At 43.9% G+C, this 21,361-nt stretch overlaps 1 protein-coding gene across 2 annotated transcripts in view; it reads right to left on the bottom strand.

Moving 5' to 3' along the window:
• Nucleotides 1-21,361, bottom strand: part of GALNT18 (polypeptide N-acetylgalactosaminyltransferase 18) — a 431,143-nt gene that overhangs the window by 117,680 nt on the left and 292,102 nt on the right. For both annotated transcript variants that reach the window (XM_012456663.2, XM_064365175.1), the window contains exons 8-9: nt 20,685-20,822; nt 14,823-14,918 (exon numbers count right to left, since the gene is read on the bottom strand). In XM_012456663.2, the coding sequence (XP_012312086.1) occupies nt 14,823-14,918; nt 20,685-20,822 (234 nt within the window). The remainder of the gene's footprint in view (nt 1-14,822; nt 14,919-20,684; nt 20,823-21,361) is intronic.

Genomic DNA, 21,361 nt, shown 5'->3' with positions numbered 1-21,361 from the left:
CAGAATATACATTCTTTTCAGCACCACATTGCACCTACTCTAAAATTGACCACATAATTGGAAGTAAATCACTCATCAGCAAATGCAAAAGAACTGAAATTATAACAGTCTCTCAGACTACAGTGCAATCAAGTTAGAACTCAGAATTCAGAAACTAACTCAGAACCGTACAGCTTCATGGAAACTGAACAACTGGCTCCTGAATGTTGACTGGATAAACAATGAAATGAAGGCAGAAATAAAGATGTTCTTCAAAACCAACGAGAACGAAGACACCACATACCAGAACCTCTGGGACACATTTAAAGCAGTCTTTAAAGGAAAATATATGCAATAAATGCCCACATGAGAAGCAAGGAGACGTCTAAAATTGACACCCTATCATCAAAATTGAAAGAGCTAGAGGAGCAAGATAAAAAAAACTCAAAACCTACCAGAAGACAAGAAATAACTGAGATCAGAGCAGAAGTGAAGGAGACAGAGACACAAAAAACCCTTCAAAAAATCAATAAATCCAGGAGCTGGTTTTTTGAAAAGATCAACAAAATAGACAGACCACTAGCCAGATTAATAAAAAAGAAAAGAGAGAGAATAATCAAATAGATGCAATAAAAAATGATAAAGTGGATATCACCACAGATTCCACAGAAATACAAACCATCATCAGAGATTATTACAAACAACTCTATGCACATAAACTAGTAAACGTGGAAGAAATGGATAAACTCCTGGACACTTGCATCCTCCCAAGCCTAAACCAGGTAGAAGTCGAAACCCTGAATAGACCAATAACAAGGTCTGAAGTTGAGGCAGCAATTAAGAGCCTACCACCCAAAAAAAGCCCAGGTCCAGATGGGTTCACAGCTGAATTCTACCAGACATACAAAGAGGAGTTGGTACCATTCCTTCTGAAACTATTCCAAACAATCCAAAAAGAGGGAATCCTTCCCAAGTCATTTTATGAGACCAACATCATCCTGATACCAAAACCTGGCAGAGTCTCAGCAAGAAAAGAAAACTTCAGACAAATATCCATGATGAATATCAAAAATCTTCAATAAAATACTGGCAAATGGATTGCAATGGCACATCAAACAGCTTATCCACCATGACCAAGTAAGATTCATCCAGGGATACAAGGCTGGTTCAACACATGCAAGTCTATAAACATAATTTACCACATATACAGAACCAAAGACAAAAACCACATGATTATCTCAATTGATGCAGAGAAGGCCTTTGACAAAATTCAACAGCCTTTTATGCTAAAAACCCTCAATAAACTAGGTATTGATGGAACATATCTCAAAATAATAAAAGCTATTTACGACAAACCAACAGCCAATATCATACTGAATGGGCAAAAACTGGAAGCAGTCCCTTTGAAATCTGGCACTAGATAAGGATGCCCTCTCTCACCACCCCTATTCAATATACTATTGGAAGTTCTAGCCAGAGCAATCAGGCAAGAAAAAGAAATAAAGGGTATTCAATTAGGAAAAGAGGAAGTCAAATTGTCTCTATTTGCAGACTACATGATTGTATATCTAGAAGACCCCATTGTCTCAGCCCCAAATCTTCTGAAACGGATAAGCAACTTCAGCAGTCTCAGGATACAAAATCAATGTGCAAAAAACACAAGCATTCCTATACACCAATAACAGACTTAAAGAGAGCCAAATCAAGAACGAACTGCCATTCACAATTGCTACAAAGAGAATAAAATACCTAGGAATACAACTAACAAGGAACGTAAAGGACCTCTTCAAGGAGAACTACAAACCACTGCTCAACGAAATAAGAGAGGACACAAACAGATGGAGAAACATTCCATGTTCATGGTTAGGAAGAATCAATATTGTGAAAATGGCCATACTGCCCAAAGTAATTTACAGATTCAACACTATCCCCATCAAGCTATCAATGACCTTCTTCACAGAACTGGAAAAAACCACCTTAAACTTCATATGGAACAAAAAGAGAGCCTGCATAGCCAAGTCAATTCTAAGAAAAAAAGAACAAAACGGGAGGCATCACACTACTGGACTTCAAACTATACTACAAGGCTACAGTAATCAAAACAGCATGATACTGGTACCAAAACAGAGATATAGATCAATGAAACAGAACAGAGGCCTCGGAGGCAACAGAACACATCTACAACCATCTGATCTTTGACAAACCTGACAAAAGCAAGCAATGGGGAAAGGATTCCCTGTTTAATAAATTGTGTTGGGAAAACTGGCTAGCCATGTGCAGAAAGCAGAAACTGGACCCCTTCCTGACACCTTACACTAAAATTAACTCCAGATGGATTAAAGAGAAACATAAGACCTAACACCATAAAAACCCTAGAAGAAAATCTAGGCAAAACCATTCAGGACATAGGCATAGGCAAGGACTTCATGACCAAAACACCGAAAGCATTGGCAACAAAAGCCAAAATAGACAAATGGGACCTAATCAAACTCCACAGCTTCTGCACAGCAAAAGAAACAGTCATGAGAGTGAATCGGCAACCAACAGAATGGGAAAAACTTTTTGCAGTCTATCCATCTGACAAAGGGCTGATGTTCAGAATTTACAAAGAACTAAAACAGATTTACAAGAAAAAAACAAGCAAGCCCATTCAAAAGTGGGCAAAGGATATGAACAGACACTTTACAAAAGAAGACATACATGAGGCCAAAAAACATATGAAAAAATGCTTATCATCACTGGTCATTAGAGAAATGCAAATCAAAACTACATTGAGATACCATCTCATACCAGTTAGAATGGTGATCATTAAACAATCTGGAGACAGCAGATGCTGGAGAGGATGTGGAGAAATAGGAACACTTTTACACTGTTGGTGGGAATGTAAATTAGTTCAACCACTGTGGAAGACAGTGTGGCGATTCTTCAAGGACCTAGAAATAGAAATTCCATTTGACCCAGCAATCCCATTACTGGGTATATATCCAAAGGATTATAAATCATTCTACTATAAGGACACATGCACATGAATGTTCATTGCAGCACAGTTTACGATAGCAAAGACCTGGAACCAATCCAAAAGCCCATCGATATTAGACTGGACAGGGAAAATGTGGCACATATACACCATGGAATATTATGTAGCTATCAAAAACAATGAGTTCATGTCCTTTGTAGGGACATGGATGAACCTGGAAACCATCATTCTCAGCAAACTGACACAAGAACAGAAAATCAAACACCCCATGTTCTCACTTATAGGCGGGTGTTGAACAATGAGAACATATGGATACAGGGAGGGGAGCATCACACACTGGGGTCTGTTGCGGGGAAATAGGGGAGGGACAGCGGTGGGTGGGGATTTGGGGAGAGATAGCACGGGAAGAATTGCCAGATACAGGTGATGGGGAGGAAGGCAGCAAATCACACTGCCATGTGTGTACCTATGCAACAATCTTGCATGTTCTTCACATGTACCCCAAAAACCTAAAATGCAATAAAAACAAAAAAATTAAAAAAACAAAAACAAAAACAAAAAAACAACCACCCTGCACCAAGAAACTGAATGTATGGCAAGCAGAAGCTGAGGGTGGCTGGCCAGAGGAAGCCTCACAGGGCCAGCCCCTGCATCACTCTGTACTGCCATGAACAGTGGCCCCTGGAACCATGAGAGGTGACAGCTTAGAGGACAGTAAGTACAGAGATCCAATTAACCCTATCTGGATTAGTCCCTAAATAACGCAGAGCTGGAGGTGACCAGACAAAGCTGCAGGAGTGTGTGAGGCTCCCCCACACATTACCCTGTCGGGACTCCCCAATACCATTCACCAGCGTGCACTTGAGCAACGCAACCACACCCCACAGAGTCATGGAGGGCACAACTTAATGACAGGAGAGTCAAGAAATAAACTCAGGGGTTTTTCAAAACCGCAAAGTCACTCAGTGCCTGGTATTCTTTTTCACTTATAGACAAAAATCATAGAGAACTGGGGAAATCTGCCAAAGGCCAAGTGGCTAGACACTTAAATTCCTGGCCCGCAAAGGAAAACTTTTGCAATTGTCTCTGAAATGTGATGTGAAAGGTCTGGGGGTGCAAGCACAATCCATGAGAGGTCTTTAATGCCCCTGCAGATACTGAGGCCAATGCTACACAGGGGAGAGGTGACGGCTTCGAGGAATTCATCTCCAGGTTAAAACAGAGGACTTCTTTCATCTCAGCTCTAATCTTTAAACCTCGAGTCAAAGCACTTCCTGAAGCTTAAATGTGGCAGCTTTAGTATTTAAAAAATGTGAGAAGGAATTAAAGTCCCTTTCATCTTTCTCCTCCTATAACCAAGAATTCACCTTCCCATAGACAAAGCACTCCCTTGAAACCCCCATGTCTTTTATAGTCTAGTAAATTTAGGCAGAAAGAACGGGAGAAATCCCCAGACCTGATCTTATCCCTGCTTTCTCTTTTTGTGGGCTAGTGGGACAGTAGTACGGAGCAGTAGGTTGCAAGATTTCATTGTATAAACTGTGATCATCTAAGTGCCTGCCTCCCTCTCCAGACAGGAACTCCTCCAGGGCAGGGACCTGGGCAAAGCTGCCTTTCCGTCTTACAATGCTCGGCATAAAATAATACTCAACACATGTTTGTTGAATGAACAAATGAATGATTGATTGAATAAAGTCCTGGTGGGGAGACCTCACTATTGTATTTCCCATCAGAAGAAATTTTCCAGGCTGTTACACTAATCAGGGCTAATATTCTCAGTTATTTTGAGGACTGCTTTAAATTTACTGCTAATTTAAATAAAATGGTTACATTTACGCATTAACCAATTACATGCTTCTCAGCAGCGTCACCTCACTAATTTGATTAGTTACACTCCGCTTTCTCCTACCCAGTGCCTTCTCTGAGACCTGGGAATATCATGACAACAGAGTGAACTTTTTAAACAACATTGAAGCACAATCTCTCAAAAGGTTTAAGCACAGATGTGAAACCTGTCCCTTTGTCCAGCCCAAGCTGTCTTTGGGTCTCTAATGTTTTTGGCCCCACCAGGTCCCACTATAAGTTGCTCTACAAAACTATGGCTTTTTAATAACAGCCATTATGACTGGTGTGAGATGGTATCTCATGATGGTTTTGATTTGCTTTTCTCTGATGATTAGTAATGATGAGCATTTTTTCATTGTTGGCTGCTTGTATGCCTTCTTTTGAGAGTGTCTGTTCATGTCCTTTGCCCTTTCTTAATAGGGTATTTGTTTTTGCTTGTTGAGTTGTTTAAGTTCCTTATAAATTCTGAATAGCAGACCTTTGTCAGATGCATAGTTTGTGAATATTTTCTCCCATTCTGTTGGTTGTCTGTTTACTCTGTTAATAGTTTATTTTGCTATGCGGAAACTCTTTAGATTCCACTGTTCAATTTTTTTGTTGTTGACAGATCAAACTTCTTCAAGGAAAATGAAACTTTCCAAAATATGAGGACTTCATAAAAGACAAACTATCATATGTTTAATGACTGAATAAATGAAACAATGAAGGAGAAGATGGAAGTCAAAATACTGGCATCCTTCCTAGTCCCATCTTTGCCAGTAACTTGTAGTGTGAATTTGGGCAAGTCAATTTACATCCCAGATGCCATTTTCTTATTTTTTTTGTTAGAGGTGACATTGACTTAGAAAATATCTAAGTTCTTGTGACAAAGACAAGACCTCCTGGACACACAGAAAACCACAACTTCCTACCCCTCTGCAGTCAGGCAGGACCATGTTAGCAGGTCTGGCGAATGAAATGAGAGACGAAGTGATGGGAGACACTTTTTGGCCTAAAAAGTCAGAGTCAGATTTCCAGTCCCACTCTTTCCATTTGGAGGTGGACTGGGTTGGATTGTGTCACCCCAAATTTCATCTGTTGAAGTCCTAACCCCCAGTACCTCAGAATGTGATCTTATTTGGAAATAGAGTCATCACAGATATAATTAAGTTTGTATGAGGTCGCATAAAAGTAGAATGGACCCTTAATCCAACATGAGTCATGTCCTTATAAAAAGGGGCAATTTGGACATAGATACACACACTGATAAAGCCATGTGAAAGGTGATGCTAAGCTGCTACAAGCCAAGGGATCAGCAGAAGTTAGGAGAGAGCCTGGAGTAGAATCTTTCCTAGACCTTCAGAGGGATGCTGGCCCTGCTGAAACCAGTCTCAGACTTCTAGTCTCCAGAATTGTGAGACAATAATTTTCTGTTGTTTAAGCCATGCAGCTTATGGTACTGTTATGTCGGCCCTGGGAAACTTCTGCAGGGGAAAAGGTCACATGGTCAGACTGTGACCCACAACAGTCACTGAATCACTAGTGGCCTGGAGTGTCCCTTGACCTTTAACAAACTTTGTGAAAACAGTAAGAAAAATATCTGAAACCTAGAAATAAGGCAAAAAAGGAGAGGGGAGGTGGCCTGTCCTTTTATTTTATCCTGGGACATTAACGGGCCCACCCAAGAGTATGTAATTTTCCAGGAAAATCTACTCATGTTTGACTTCGCCATTTACCTTTTGATTCGCACCCAGACACTATGAAGTTGTATGCTAACTCCTAGATTTCTATGTAGAAAAGATCACATGAAAGGCTATAATTTTATTTCCCCATAGGACATGAACCACTTTTGCATTTAATCTGTCCATCTTATTGTAATGTTTTTCTTTAGAAAATGCCTACAGATACTCAGTTCCTCAAATGCACTCAGTACCTGCTTAACCATCTTACAAAGTCAGCAAGATGAACGGGGCCAGCCCACAGTCCTGTCTTCCTGACCTTCCATTTTCACCATTCCGGGCCATTGCTGGCTGAAATCCAAGTCATGAAGCTCAAATGTTGCCCCATATACAATGCTCAACAGAGAAATAAATTCAAATCTTGGCTGTGGTGAAGATTTGAAGATTAAAAAAGAGAGAACAGTCTGTTTCTAGTGCTATGTAGCTTCATAACGGAAGTCACTTTTTTTCTGGTTCATCATGGTTTCCCAGGGCCAAGAACAGTATCTGGCGCATGAATGCTGTTCATAAAAAAGGAGCAATTTGGACACAGACAAACACATAGAGAATGTCATGTGAAGGGTGGAGTTATGCGCTACAAGCCATTACCTTGATTTGGACAAGGTAATGAATTAAAAAGTCATAGAATTCCAGGGTGCAAGTGCCCTTAGGAATTTCTTAGCTTAAGAGCCTACATGATATAAAAACGCTTCAGAATGTCCCTGGAGCCTGCCAAACATGGCTCAATGCTGATGATGGAGAGGTCAAAATAACCCGAGCAAATGAATGGGAAGAGTTTCCTCATACTCAGCCAAAAATCTGTGTCCTTATAAGGAGTTTTAATGTCCCCCTTAAATCTGTTCTTTTCTTAAGCAAAACAATTCCTACTCTATTAACTCCAGGACACGATCTTGAGTGTCTTTACCAATCTGGTAATAATAATAGCCAACATCTAGTAAGCAATGACTATATACCAGGTTTTGTTGTCTAAACACTTTATGTGCATTAATTTTTTTAATCCTTATAACAACTCCCCAAAGTGGGTACTACTATATTCTCTCTTATGCTGTTACAAGCCAAGGGACCACCAGCCACCAGCCAATTTCACGATAGGCAATGAAATTGAGGCATGAGGAGACATTCACCTAAGGGACTCAGTAAGTGACGTGGCTGGGATTTGAACCCACATAGTGGGTTCTTAATCACTATATACTGCCTCAGAATTTGTCTTTCAGCATTTTCAGGCTTCCTATCAAGTGTGATGCTTAGGGAGGAATATGCAAGGTTTCATAGGAGAGGTCAGAAATATCATTACCCTGGGCTGGTCTCTATTCCCCAGGTAACAATGTAAAGTGCCACCTCCATTTCCTGCAGTTGTGCAGTGCACAACCTGCACAATGGCATATGACAGCTCCATCCGTGCATACATGACCTTCCCGAAGCTCTCCTTGTCCTATGTGGTCATGGTAACAAGACAGATTTTGCTGAGAGCTGCCAGTAGAAGGGGGTGACATCCCCGGAAATGCTTGTTGAATGTTTGATTTGGACCAAGTCCGCAGGATTCAGAGGATCTTTGGGGCCCTCACCTGTCCACAGCCTCCTTCTGAGACGTACCCTGACTTCATCCTCAGGTAACACATCCTTGAGTACTCCATTTCTTATCTCTTCCATGAGTGGTGAACTTCTTGAGGGCTGGAAGATGCCTTTGGGAAGCCTTGCAGGCAGAAGCCCCTCACCTCTGACTCATCCTCTGCCCCTTTATTCATCATGGTGGATGTAGCAGCTCAGGTTGGGAATACACAGACCATCCCCAGGATAACCTGGTCCTTTCCAGCTCTTCCAGCTCACAGGGCAGGCCAGCCTCAACAGAGTCCTGTCACAGCAGCACTCCTGCACCTTCCTGTTCTGGGACATGTGTGTAATCTGAGGCTGGTCCCAAACCTCCCTACACAGCACTGCCAGCTGTGCACTGGAGCACCACCTGGCGGGAAAGGTCAGCTGGACGCCAAGTGCTCCCTGTACAGGTCAGTTGCATGAGGGTTCTGCAGCTTTGGGGAATGGGGAAGGGAGACCCAAGTCTTTGAGACTTGCTGCAGTTTCCTATCAAGAAGCTTATTTACAAAGGCAGCTCTCAGCATTCCTGGCAAGCACAAATTCAGTTTCCCAGGCCAACTGAATTTCAGAACAAAGGAATTAGAGATAAGCAGATTGTCAGAGCTGGGAGTGTTGGGCCTACAGAAGCCCAGTTTAGCTTCGTCATCTGCAGACGGGAATACAGGTCCAGATGAAACTAATCAATGGTGAGAGCAGTCAGAAGAATCATTACCTTTGGGTGGAGGTACTGACCAAGAGGACAAATGAGGAAGCCTTCTGGGATGATGGGGTTGAACTTAATGGTGACCACACAGTGTACACAAAGTTAGGAACTGTGCACTTAAGAATTGTGTACTTTAGTATAAAATTCTACCTTAATAAAACAGTAAAACAAAATAAAGGCCCAGAGAATATTAAGTTGATGTTGCAATTGTGTGGCAAGACAAACCTTTGAACTCAGGCATCCCGATGCCCACTTCACTGCCCTTTCCCTGACTCCCTTATATTTGTGCTGCCATAGTAACTTAGTGATGCTCCAATAGTCTATGAGTAGGTTTTTGTTTGTTTGTTTGTTTTCTTTCTTGAGACAGGGTCTCACTCTGTTGCACAGGCTGGAGTGCAGTGGAGTGATTTCAGTTCACTGCAACCTCTGCCTCCTGGGTTCAAGTGATTCTCCAGCCTCAGCCTTCTGAGTAGCTGGAATTACAGGCATGTGCCACCACACCTGGCTAATTTTTTTCGTATTTTCAGTAGAGTCAGAGTTTCACCATTTTGGCCAGGCTGGTCTCAAACTCCTGACCTCAGGTGATCCACCTGCCTCAGCCTCTCAAAGTGCTGGGATTACAGGTGTGAGCCACCATGCCTGGTCTGCAGGTAGGTTTTGACTAGGGCAGGCCCCCATGGCAGAGGGCACCCTGGAGTCAAGGAAAGTCAGTTCAGGGTTGGTTGCAGCTAGAACCCTGAGGGTATTTATACTGAACAGGAGTCAGGGTCAAAGTGGAGTAATAATGATAACACTATCCTTATAGGAATACTAACAGATAACATTTATTGGGTACTTACTACATACCAGGCATTGTTTTAAATATTTTACATGTGTTAAATCCTCACAACAAATTTTTTGATGTATCTACCATTATTAATCCACATTTGACAAATTTAAAGAAATAGACCCAGATTTTAAAACCTTGCCAAGATTTTATAGCTTGAAAGGTTCAAAGCTGGTATTTAGATTCAGGCAATCTGGCTCCAAAATCTGCACTATAGCTATAGCAGAGACTGTCCTATATTGTATGATCTGCAGCTCGTAGAGAACTGGCAGCCTCTGCTCAGGTTAACACCCACCATCACATAGAGAAAACATTCAACATTTGTCCAGTGGTCCAGATAAGATCACAGGTATCAGAAAACAGAGTGCAAATTTACAAAAACACCAACCACTTGTGACCTGGCTACCTTGGCCCACATTCAAGGACAACATGAAGATATTTTATGCTGAAAACCCAGGTGCCCAACTTCATTAATAATCAGAACTGCAAATTAAAACCAGAGTTTTATACACCCACTACAATGGCTGTAATTAAAAATATGGATAATGCCAAATGTTGGCAAGGATGTAGAACAACTAGAACTCTAATATAAAGCTGAGAGGAGTGAAAATTGGTAGAACAACTTTGGAAAACTGTTTGGCAGTGTATTAGTTGACTCAGGCTGTCACAGAATACCATAGACTGGGTAGCATGAATAACAAATTTTTTTTCTCACAGTTCTGGAGGCTGGGAAGTCCAAGATCAAGATGCTGGCCAATTTAGTTTCTGCTAAGGAGCCACTTCCTGGCTTGCAGACAGCTGCTGTATCACTGTGTCTTTCATGGCAGAAAGAAAGGAAAGCTAGTGATCATGCTCTTTGGTGCCTACTCTTGTAAGGACACTAATCCTATCAGATTAGGGCACCACCCTTATGACCTAACTTGACCTTAATTACTTCCTCACTTGAAATACTACCAGGGTCAGGGTTTCAACATATGAATTTTATGGAGGGGAACAATGCAGTCCATAACATTCTGCCCCTGGCTTCCCCAAATACATGTTTTTAAGGCATGCAAAATACATCATTCTATCCCAAAAGCCCCAAAGATCTTAACTCATTCTAGCAACAACTCTAAAGTCCAAAGTCTCATCTAAGTATCATCTACATCAGGTAAATAAGACTCCAAGTACAATTCATACCAAGGCAAAATTCCTCTCCAAATATGAGCCTGTGGGATTAGATAAGTCATGTGGTTCCAAAACAACAACTGTGGGAAAGATACAGAATAGATGTTCTCATTCCAGAAGGTGAAATCAGAAGGAAGGTAAGAGTGATGAGTCCCAAGCAAGTCCAAAATCTTAGCAAGTCAAATTCCATAAGCTCTTAAGGCCCAAGAATAACCCTCTTTGGCTCAATTTTCTGTCCTCCAGGCCCGCTGGGATGCCAGCATCACCACCATGGCTGTGTGGTGGTGGCCCTGGGGCTAGACAGGGCACCAACCATTCTCCTGGCCTTGCGGTGCAAGTGGCAGCCCTGATGATCCCTAAAAATGCCTTCTGCATCATTCTTCCTTTTCTTGAAAAATAGAGCCAAATAGCTTTATGGTCCATATGGTCTGACAGACTCCAAGTCCAATGGCATTAGTTCATTCTATCCCACTTTCTCTGTCCCCTTTAGTTCAAACTGGCAGTCTCTCTACAGGTGTAATTTCATCTCTATTTTGGGCTTCTGTTAAGATGGCTGGCAAAGCCCACCTGAGTCAAACTCATGTTCTCTTTAGCATTTATTTCAGAAAGAGCTTTCCCAGTTTTTTGCAACATGGATAGCCTGAGAATTCCTCAAATTTTTAAGTTAAGGTTAAGTGAGGTCACATGGATACAGCCTTGACATGATAGGATTAGCATCCTTATAAGAATAGATACCAGAGAGCTCACTGTTGTGTGCTGTCTGTCTCTCCCATGTGAGGGCACAGCAAGAAGGTGGCCATCTTCAAGACAAGAAGGGAGCCCTCACCAGAAACTGAATTGGCCAGCACTCTGATCCTGGGCTTCCAAGTCTCCAGAACTGTGAGAAAATAAGTTATTGGTTTAAGGCCTGTGATCCTTTGTTTTGGCAACCTGAGGAGACTAATACAGGCAACGTCTACTGAAAGTGAAAATATGCCAACCCTATGACTCAGAATTCTGTTCCTGGGCATAAATCCAAAAGAAGTGAGCATATATGTACACCAAATGACAGGAGCAAGTCTGTTCATAGCAGCAGTATTCATGATACTTCCAAACTGGCCATAGTCCAAGTGTCCATCAACAGTTGAACAGATCATGAATTATGGCAAATAAAATGGAATAATAGTAATAAAAATAAACAGATTACCACTACCCTGTAATGGCAGGGATGTATCTCAGAAATGTAATGATGGAAGTGTTCCCTTTTCACCACATCCATGCCAACATCTACTGGTTTTTGACTTTTTAATTATGGCCATTCTTGCAGGAGTAAGATGGTATCTCATTGTTGTTTTAATTTGCATTTCCCTGATGATTAGTGATGTAGAGCATTTTTTCATATGTTTGTTGGCTGTTTGTATATCTTCTTCTGAGAATTGTCTATTCTTGTCCTTTGCCCACTTTTTGATGAGATTATGGTTTTTTTTCTTGTTGACTTGTTGAGTTCCTTATAGATTCTGGATATTTGTCCTTCTTGGATGTATAGTTTGTGAATATTTTCTCTCACACTGTGGGTTGTCTGTTTACTCTAGTGATTATTTCTTTTGCTGTATGGAACACTTTTATGCTGTTGGTGGGAATGTAATTTAGTACAACCACTACGCAAAACAGTATGGATATTCCTTCAAGAATTAAAAGCAGAACTACCATTTGATACAGCAATCCCACTACTGGGTATCTTCCCAAAGGAAAAGAAATCATCATATGAAAAAGACACATGCATACACATGTTTATAGCAGCCCAATTCACAATTGCAAAAATATGAAGCCAACCTAAGTGCCCATCAACCAACGAGTGGATAAAGAAAATGTGATACATATTCATCATGGAATACTAATCAGCCATAAAAAGAAATGAAATGGCTGGGCACGGTGGCTCACGCCTGTAATCCAAGCACTTCAGGAGGCCGAGGCAGGTGGATCACAAAGTCATGAGATAGAGACCATCCTGGCTAACATGGTGAAACCCTGTCTCTACTAAAAATACAAAAAATTATCTGGGCATGGTGGCGCATGCCTCTAGTACCAGCTACTGGGGAGGCTGAGGCAGGAGAATCACTTGAACACAGGAGGCAGAGGTTGCAGTGAGCCAAGATCAAGCCAATGAAATAATGTCTTCTGCAGTAACTTGGATGTATCTGTAGGCCATTATTCTAAGTGAAGTAATCCAGAAATAAAAAACCAAATATCGTATGCTTTTGCTTTTATATAAGTGAGAGCTAAGCTATGAGGATGTAAAAGCATAAGAATGATATAATGGATTTTGGGGACTCAGCAGGGAAGGTTGGGAGGAGGGGTGAGGAATGAAATATTACATATTGGGTACAGTGTACACTGCTTGGGAGACGGGTGTACTAAAATTTCAGAAATCACCGCTGAAGAACTTATCCAAGTATCCATGTAACCAAAACCCACCTGTATCCTAGAAACCATTGAAATAAAAATAAAAACTAAAAAAATAATAATTATGAAAGAAGTCAACTGAGAAAATATATACTACATAGTCCTATTTATGTCAAATTCAAACATCAGGCAGCAATACTCTTATTTTTGATCTGGGCATGTTTACTCTGGAAACTGATTAAGCTGTACACTTGTAATTCATTTTCTATATATATGTTTTACTTCAATACAATGTTTAAATAGATAGACACTCATTAAAAATGTCTCACCAGGCTGGGCGCGGTGGCTCACGCCTGTAATCCCAGCACTTTGGGAGGCCAAGGTGGGCGGATTATGAGGTCAAGAGATCAAGACCATCCTGGCCAACATGGTGAAACCCCATCTCTACTAAAAATACAAAAATTAGCTGGGCATGGTGGCGTGCACCTGTAGTCCCAGCTACTCAGGGGGCTGAGGCAGGAGAATTGCTTGAACCTGGGAGGCGGAAGTTGCAGTGAGCTGAGATAGCGCCACTGCACTCCAGCCTGGTGCCTGGCGCCTGGCGACAGAACAAGACTCTGTCTCAAAAAAAAAAAAAAAGTTCTCACCATCGTAACAATGAAGAACATGTTGCCATACCTGTGGGCATAGCCTGATTTGCTGGCCTGCAATTAACCAGCCAGTAATGTCACAGCAACTCAGTTCACAAAAAGAACAAGTTGGTAGAGGTCACAATGGACAATACCTGGGCGGGCTCGTCATTCACACAGAGTGACATACAGGTCATGATGTCCTTCACATGTGTGTTTTGGCAGTCAACAGCTCTTTTAAACACTCTTTTAATTGCAATTGCACATATACGCCTATCTTATATGTGAAAATATCTTTTCAAATCATTATGTGCTTCTGGAGATAGGTAAACTCTGGGAATGTTATCAATTCAGAACAGGTCAGTCTATGGCATTCTTGGTCAAGGGTTGTCTGCTGTACTTTGTTCAATGAACCATTTCTCTTGCCTGTGTCTTGGCATCCTCTTTGAGTATCTGAAGCTTAGACTATGAATGGGGAATTTGTAAGAATAACTTATTTTCCCTGTCGCTTCCCTTCATTCTCCACCAGGAGAAGGTCAGAAGAAGAGCTAGAAAAGAGGCCCATGGCTATATATTTTGGTCCTAGCTATGATCCACTAAAGAGCAGAGCTGAAGACCATGCCATGGCACTCTGAAGGGACTCTGACATTTCAGGGAGGTTGGGAGAACCTCCCACTATTGCTAGGGAGAAGCCTGGTTGTCAGAGCCAGAACTGTGATGTGTACTCATCGTTCCCCAAAGGAAGCAGGTGTTTCTCTTTAGAAATGTAACCCCTTTCCTGCTCCCCATCATGGAGGATCCTGGAGTCCTAGCATCCACTCCTCCAGCCTCCTTCCAGGCAAGGCAGGTATGACCCATCCTCTTCAGCTCATGAGGATGTGCCTTGATGAAAAGCCCCAGAGACCCCTGGTTCCAGACCTGCTATGACAGAGCCTAGCTCTCCTTCCCCATGCCAGGCACTCACATGCACACTCCTGGCACAGGAATCTCTTACAGGACTCACCTGAGGTGTCATCCCATGGCAGATGTACATGATGGGGACATTCTCTGTATCTGGCCCCTGGTCAAGACACAAATCAGTCTTCAGAGAATTCTGCAGCTGAACATCAGAGAACAGATGGCCACACCAAAGAGAGAGGAACAGAGAGAGCAAATGCATTAACTCTAGAGAAACAAGTATTCTGCTGAGACAGACTGCATTTCTATAATCAGCCCAAGTCCCTTGAACACTATAGAACCAACCAGCACCAGCTCTTGCCTTGCATAAAGGTGCTGAGGGGAGACCAGCCTCCTCTGAAGGAAAAACACTTACATGTCATTAAACAGTGAGCTGGGTTCTGGGAGTTGAGACTGTCGGGGCAAAAATAAGAGATGCATGTAAATGTGCACACACAAGATGGTGTTCGTTCTTCAGCCCTTCCTCAGGGGCCTGCAAGTGTCCTGGAGAGAAATCTTTGCTCTTGAGTATTGGGGGAAATGGGCAACATGGTAGCTGTTTTCAGGCCTGAGGGGTCCCCTGGGACCAGGCGCTCTCTGCCTCCTGCAGACGCAGCAGTGGCTTGGCCAGACCCCATGGTGGCCCACCTGCTTAGGGTCTTTCAGAGTGGGAGTGACCTCTGGTGGCAGAATAAGAAAGGAGGGGACCAGAGTGGGAGCAGGAGAGGAGAGCGGCATCTCTGACCCTTACCTACAGGTGGATGGATCCAGTCTTGGCAATTAACACATCTGGGTAAAAGAGCTGATATTCAATGTCACCTTCTTGCTCACAGCCCTCAGAAAGGGCAGCCCATAGTTCTCATGGCCCTGCTCACTGGCCACAACTGCGTGGACCATGGTGGGCACTGACCCACGCTTCAGAATTAATCGCTCTCTTTCCTTCCCTCTCTCTCCTCCCCATCTCATTATTCTCTTATCCTGTCCTATGAATCTAAACAGGACCTAGAGACTGTGATCTGTGGGTGGTGGCCACTAGAATCACAAGGCTGTTTAGACTGGGCATGGGGGGGTCTGTTGGCCATGGCCATGTGCAAGCAGAGAAAGCCAGTCGTGATCAACGATGTGATGATGCACGAGGCAGACAGAATGAGAGACAAGCAGGACCACCTTGCCCCAGCAGTGGTTTCAGTGGCTTCTCAGCTGGGTGTCCATGTTCAGCTCCTACTCCTTGTAAGAGTCTGTGGTACCTTCACCCCCCTCACCTTAACTTGAGCTGGCTTGATGTGGGTTCTCTTCTTAGCAATCAAAGCACTCTGCCTAGAACAGGGAACTGAAGATCAGAATCCAGGGAAGACAAGGACAAGAGGCCACAGGGGGACCATCTATCTGGGGGAAGGCCAGAGACAGCAGCCGGGCCTTTGTGCTCCTGACGGTTTGTAGCGGGAGTGAAATGAAGCCAATGAAGGGGCATGAGGTAGAGCCAATAATCAGAGGCCCACGTGTGCTCCGTGCATATCCTGTTCCTAACAGAGGACAAGGAAGAGTCGAATTCTTTTCTTTTGAGCTTCCTTTCCTCTGCTGGGTGGCAGCACCTTAATCCCAAACTTGCAATTCAGAGATTCTGAAAAAACATCACACAAACGTGTGTCTTAGGCAGAGCCCCTTGTAGCATTTCTGCAGCAAATCCTCCAGTATAAACCAACTCCTTGGTTTGCCTTAGTGGGAAGAGCACATGTAAACACACTTTGCTGTCATCCTACAGCCCATGAAGACATGGGTATCAAAGCTAAAGCCAAGCACTGTAACCCATTAGCAAAATCTGTTAACTGCTGTTGCACAGAGGAAGGCCTGGACAGCACTGATGGTAGACTTGGCTTTCCCTTAGGTTCTTAATGCCAGTGCTTGGGTGAGAGGGTGGGTGTCTTTTGATAAAGTCTTCCCTGGTTCTGTGTCTTTCCTCCTCCCCCCACCCCCTCACCCCTTAGGCAGGCAGTCCACTGAAGCCACTGGAAGCAACAGGGTAGGATGGAAACCCAGCTCCAGCTGTGGGGTCTTGAATAAAGCAATGTAACTCCTTCCTGCTTTTCTTTTCTCTAAAATAGGAATAATAATAGTGCCTGCCTCAAAAGGGTGTTATGAGGATTAAGTGAAACAATATCTACAAGTGCTTAGCACAGGGCCTGGCAAATAACAAATGCTGGAATAATTGTTGGCTGCTATTATTACCGCTATAACCTTCCTCAGCGCCATTCAGGGGAGCCAGCTATTAGGAACACATCGATGTGTCAGGTACCATGTAAAGTGCTTTCCATATGTATCTCACCTAATTCTCAAAATGACTAACCAGACCAGAGATATGATCTCCTTCAAGGATGAAGGGGCTGTGGTATAGTAACCAGGGCCACGCTCCTCGCTGTCCATGGTGCTATTCAGCCTGTGTGGACACTTCCCCGCTTCGCCCTTGGTCTTGGCCTTCTCTTTGCCCCTTTCCTTGGTGCTCAGCTTATCTGCCGCTCTGGAAGCCTTTCCCAACCCAATTCTGGCATGAGATCACTGCCCTGTGCTTCTCCAGCACCCCATTTCTCTTAGGGTAGCACTTAGCAGCTTGCATTCTTGTTCCTTCTTCACTTGTCTGTCTCCCCTGTTGGTCCTCAGACTGGGTCTCAGTCTTTCGGTATATCAGACAGGCCAGACCCAAAGGAGACAGTCAGTATCTGTTGAATGAGTGAGTGAGTGCATGAAAAACATGAGTAAATGAATGGCATTCCCAAATGAAGGGAATCATAATCGACAAGTGATAGAGCTGGTCTCTGTCAGACTCCAAAACCCAAGCTGTTTCCATCATGCACATGGCCATAATCCTGAGACTGTAAAATATGCCCTCTGAAATGGCATTACTGTGACCACTAAGGTTTTGCACATTGTCAAGTTTACACAGCCATTAAGGGGCAAAGCTAACATTCTGAAGCCAGGCATGTCTGTTTCCAGATGCCCCTCCATCTCTACTCTCAGCACCAGAGCTGTGATTAATCCAATGCTACCCCAGCTCCTGGACATGGAGCTCAATGATCCAGGGGAACCTTATGCCCACATAATGGGGCCCACAGTTCCTTCTGCCTGCAGGAGTCATTAATGGGACCTATTAGTGGATTAATGGGCTGGGCTATAGACTTGATACTGGCTCGACTCAGAGTCCCAGAAGTCATTTGTCTTGAACAATGTCATTTGGGCATGAGTTGGAATAGAAAAAGAAAAAGGAAATTATGCCCCTGAAAAGACACCTGGTCTCCTAAAATAATTACCAGGAAGAATGATTCAGACCCAGCAAATACTCTTGTTACTGTGGCTGCATCCCACTTTGCCCATCTTCAGCCAGTTGCCCCCCTTAAGAGTTCATTATGCTCTTTGACAAGCAGGCATGTCTCTGCTCATGTAGAAGCTTGGCCTGGGGAGGAGGCTGGCTGGGCCCTGAGCAGTGGCGGGCTGATGAATGTGCAGGGGGTCAGAGCCCTCTGCCAGCCACAGGGATGGCTAACATAGCTCAGCCCTTTGGGAAGACAAGTGAATGGCTTTCAGTGTGACAGTAAAAACAGGCCCAGCTCTGGACTGAGACATATTAGATTACAACCCTGTATTTGGCACTTAACATTGGACAAATTAAATGTTGCTGGGGGTGGGATGGAGGGGCTACAGGGTAAACCTGTTGCACATGTGTATAAGATGAGATGCTTTTGCTTGGAGGATGTGAATGCCTTTGGTCAAGACCCAGAATTGCAGTGGCCACATGTACACACCTCTATTGTTACTGCTTCTCTTGCTTCTCTGGGTAAGTTTGGCTAATTCTGCTCAGCCGCAGCTGATAGCCTGCTGAAAACATGAATCCAGAAGCTTGCCCTGGTTCACAGAGGCTTGGGGTCAATAGTTTCTCTGGAGCCACAGCTGCATGATTCTCCTTTTAGGACTGGGTTCAACCATGGCCAGGCAGCACACATAGCTTGCCATGGGTGGCGTGTGGGGCATCCAAGGCAGCTGTATCCTCAGGATGGTTCTGGGGAGGTGGAAGGGACAGACGGACACCTTACAGTGCAATGTGTTTCCAAGGTGACCACAGAATCTGGAGACTCAGGTACTACCTGAGCAGCACTGGCTGAGGTGTTTGCTGACGTGTGAATTGCACCAGCCTGAGAAGTGGGGAGGCAAGAGGTCACTGCGTGGTTCTCTTGGGATATGTCAACTATGACACTTGTGGGAGGATAAGACTGTCTCCTACAAGCTGGCCTCCTGGACAAGAGACCCTGGCGGTGGAGGAGGTGGGTCTAGGAGTCCAGCTCTGTCTGCTTTAGAATCCTAGGATGTATATAAGGGTTGGGGGGCCGATAGGGAGCACTGAACTCAATCTTGCAGCAGATTCTTCCCTGTCATAGGCAGTTGTCCTGTTCACTACATTCCCATTTGGGGCAGGTCTTGAACTCAGCTCTAACTACAGGCCATCAAAAGAAGAGGCCTCAGTTCTTGCTTCAAATTTTCATCCTGAGATATCCAAAAAGGTATGAGGCGATACCCTCCAAAGGGAGGAACCAGAGTGATACTGGAAGCTGGTTTCACTGCTGATTATGTGAGCTTGTGAAAATCACTTTTTGTCTCTGTTTCCCCGTCTGTGACATGAAGATAATATAACTAATTCTACAGAGTAGTCTTGGGGGCTTGTCATGGCAAAACTTTATGTGTTCAGACTGTAAGTCAGCAAAAGTCAGGCAAGATAGCTAAAAATCAATCAAAATACCATAGTTAAAATACCTTAGGGCTTTTGACTTGTATGGTCCAGGGAATATTGAGAAAATGGGAGAGTTTATCATATTCAGAGTATTTTAACCTTAGACAGAAAATACATTTCTGTGTCTAAGGTTACATGTCTACAAATCTTAGATTTTCTTTTACTCTGTGAGGATAGTACTGAATTACCCCCATTTAACAGATGAAGAAACCGAGGCCCATGACGTTAAGACACTTACCTGGGAAGCAGCCTGGTTAAGATTTGAACCAGGTCTGTCTGACTCCAAACCCTATGCTCTGCCCCCTCCACCTCGCTCCCTCCCATCAGGGAGAACTGCTCTGCGCCCATCAACAAGCAGCACTAAAAATACGGCAAATACAATAAACACAAGATGGCTCTGTTTCTCAGAACTCTTTTCAGGGAGGCTCTGGGTACGAATGGAAGGGATCGTCCCCTTGGTTGGAGAGGCACATGGGGTGACTCATAGACCCCCAGGCACCCCAGCTGGGAGAACAGCAAGTGTTTGTCACCTTACCTTTCAGTCTTAAGCTAACTGCTTTACCGTGTGTTTTATTAAGTGGAATATGCAGGTATGGGGCCAGAGCTGAATTGCTTAGGACTATAAAGGAGAGACAAGTACCTCTCTCAAGGGACTGGAGGGGTTTGAGCTGTAAAAGTAAAGACTGTCTTTTTTTTTTTTTTGAGACGGAGTTTCGCTCTTGTTACCCAGGCTAGAGTGCAATGGCGCGATCTCGGCTCACCGCAACCTCCGTCTCCTGGGTTCAAGCAATTCTCCTGCCTCTGCCTCCAGAGTAGCTGGGACTACAGGCGTGCGCCACCATGCCCAGCTAATTATTGTATTTTTAGTAGAGACGGGGTTTCACCTTGTTGACTAGGATGGTCTCGATCTCTTGACCTCGTGATCCACCCGCCTCGGCCTCCCAAAGTGCCAGGATTATAGGCGTGAGCCATCGCGCCCGGCCCAAGACTGTCTTACAGGTGCAGAACCCAGCACCGGGTCCCCAGGCCTACAGCAGGTCTTCACGTGGGCAGCTGAGAAGCTCCTTCTCTCCTCTCCCTTGCTTCCCTATGCCTCTTTCTGGTCTTGCTTTCTGTCTGTGTCTGAATGAAACCCGGAGGAGGCCAGCTCCTTACCACTCCATAGGCAATGATGTCGGAGTACATCCTCATCTCCGGGTACACGCTGACCAGGTACCACCGGAAGGTCTTGCACTGCAGCTGCTTCCTCAGAGCCTTCCTTGCGGTGATGTCCCCGATGTCAATTCCTGAGTCCTGCACAGGGACAGGGAACCAGAGATGAAGCCACTCCCAGGTTGTAGCTTCTCCCCAAATTCTACTTTGGCATGACCTTGTGCCCCCATCCAAGATTCCTGGAGGCTGGGGAAGGGAACATGTGGCACGTTAACTCTTGCATTTCCCCATGGGTACCTTAACCTCATACCATCCGCACTTAGACTATGAACCATGAGGTTAGCATCGCTGGCCATTGTCATCAAAGGCCATTGAAAATAAAGATGCCAAATCCTTAGATTAAAGGGAAAAAAAGCTACAGTCTGGGTGTAGATGACAGGAATGGGAAGAAGCCATCTGAATAAAACTTGTCCCTACCTCAAGAGGCAAGATGAGCTTTAGGATGAGAGAGAGGGGAAAGATAAAGCATTGAGATGAAATAATGCTAATTCTAATATTATTCCTAAGAATGATAAGAGCTAAGGCTTAAACAACACTTCCAAAGTGCTAGGCTGTATTCTGAATAAGACAGGCGTATATATACATATGTATGTATATTTACTTTTATTTATATGTCTGTA

The sequence above is a fragment of the Aotus nancymaae genome, unplaced genomic scaffold, assembly GCF_030222135.1.
Source record: "Aotus nancymaae isolate 86718 unplaced genomic scaffold, 86718_ANA_hifiasm-v0.15.2.pri h1tg000059l, whole genome shotgun sequence".
Classification (NCBI taxonomy): Eukaryota; Metazoa; Chordata; class Mammalia; order Primates; family Aotidae; genus Aotus; species Aotus nancymaae.
Note: the sequence above shows the minus strand (reverse complement) of the source record. Positions and strands in the feature narration are given on the sequence as shown.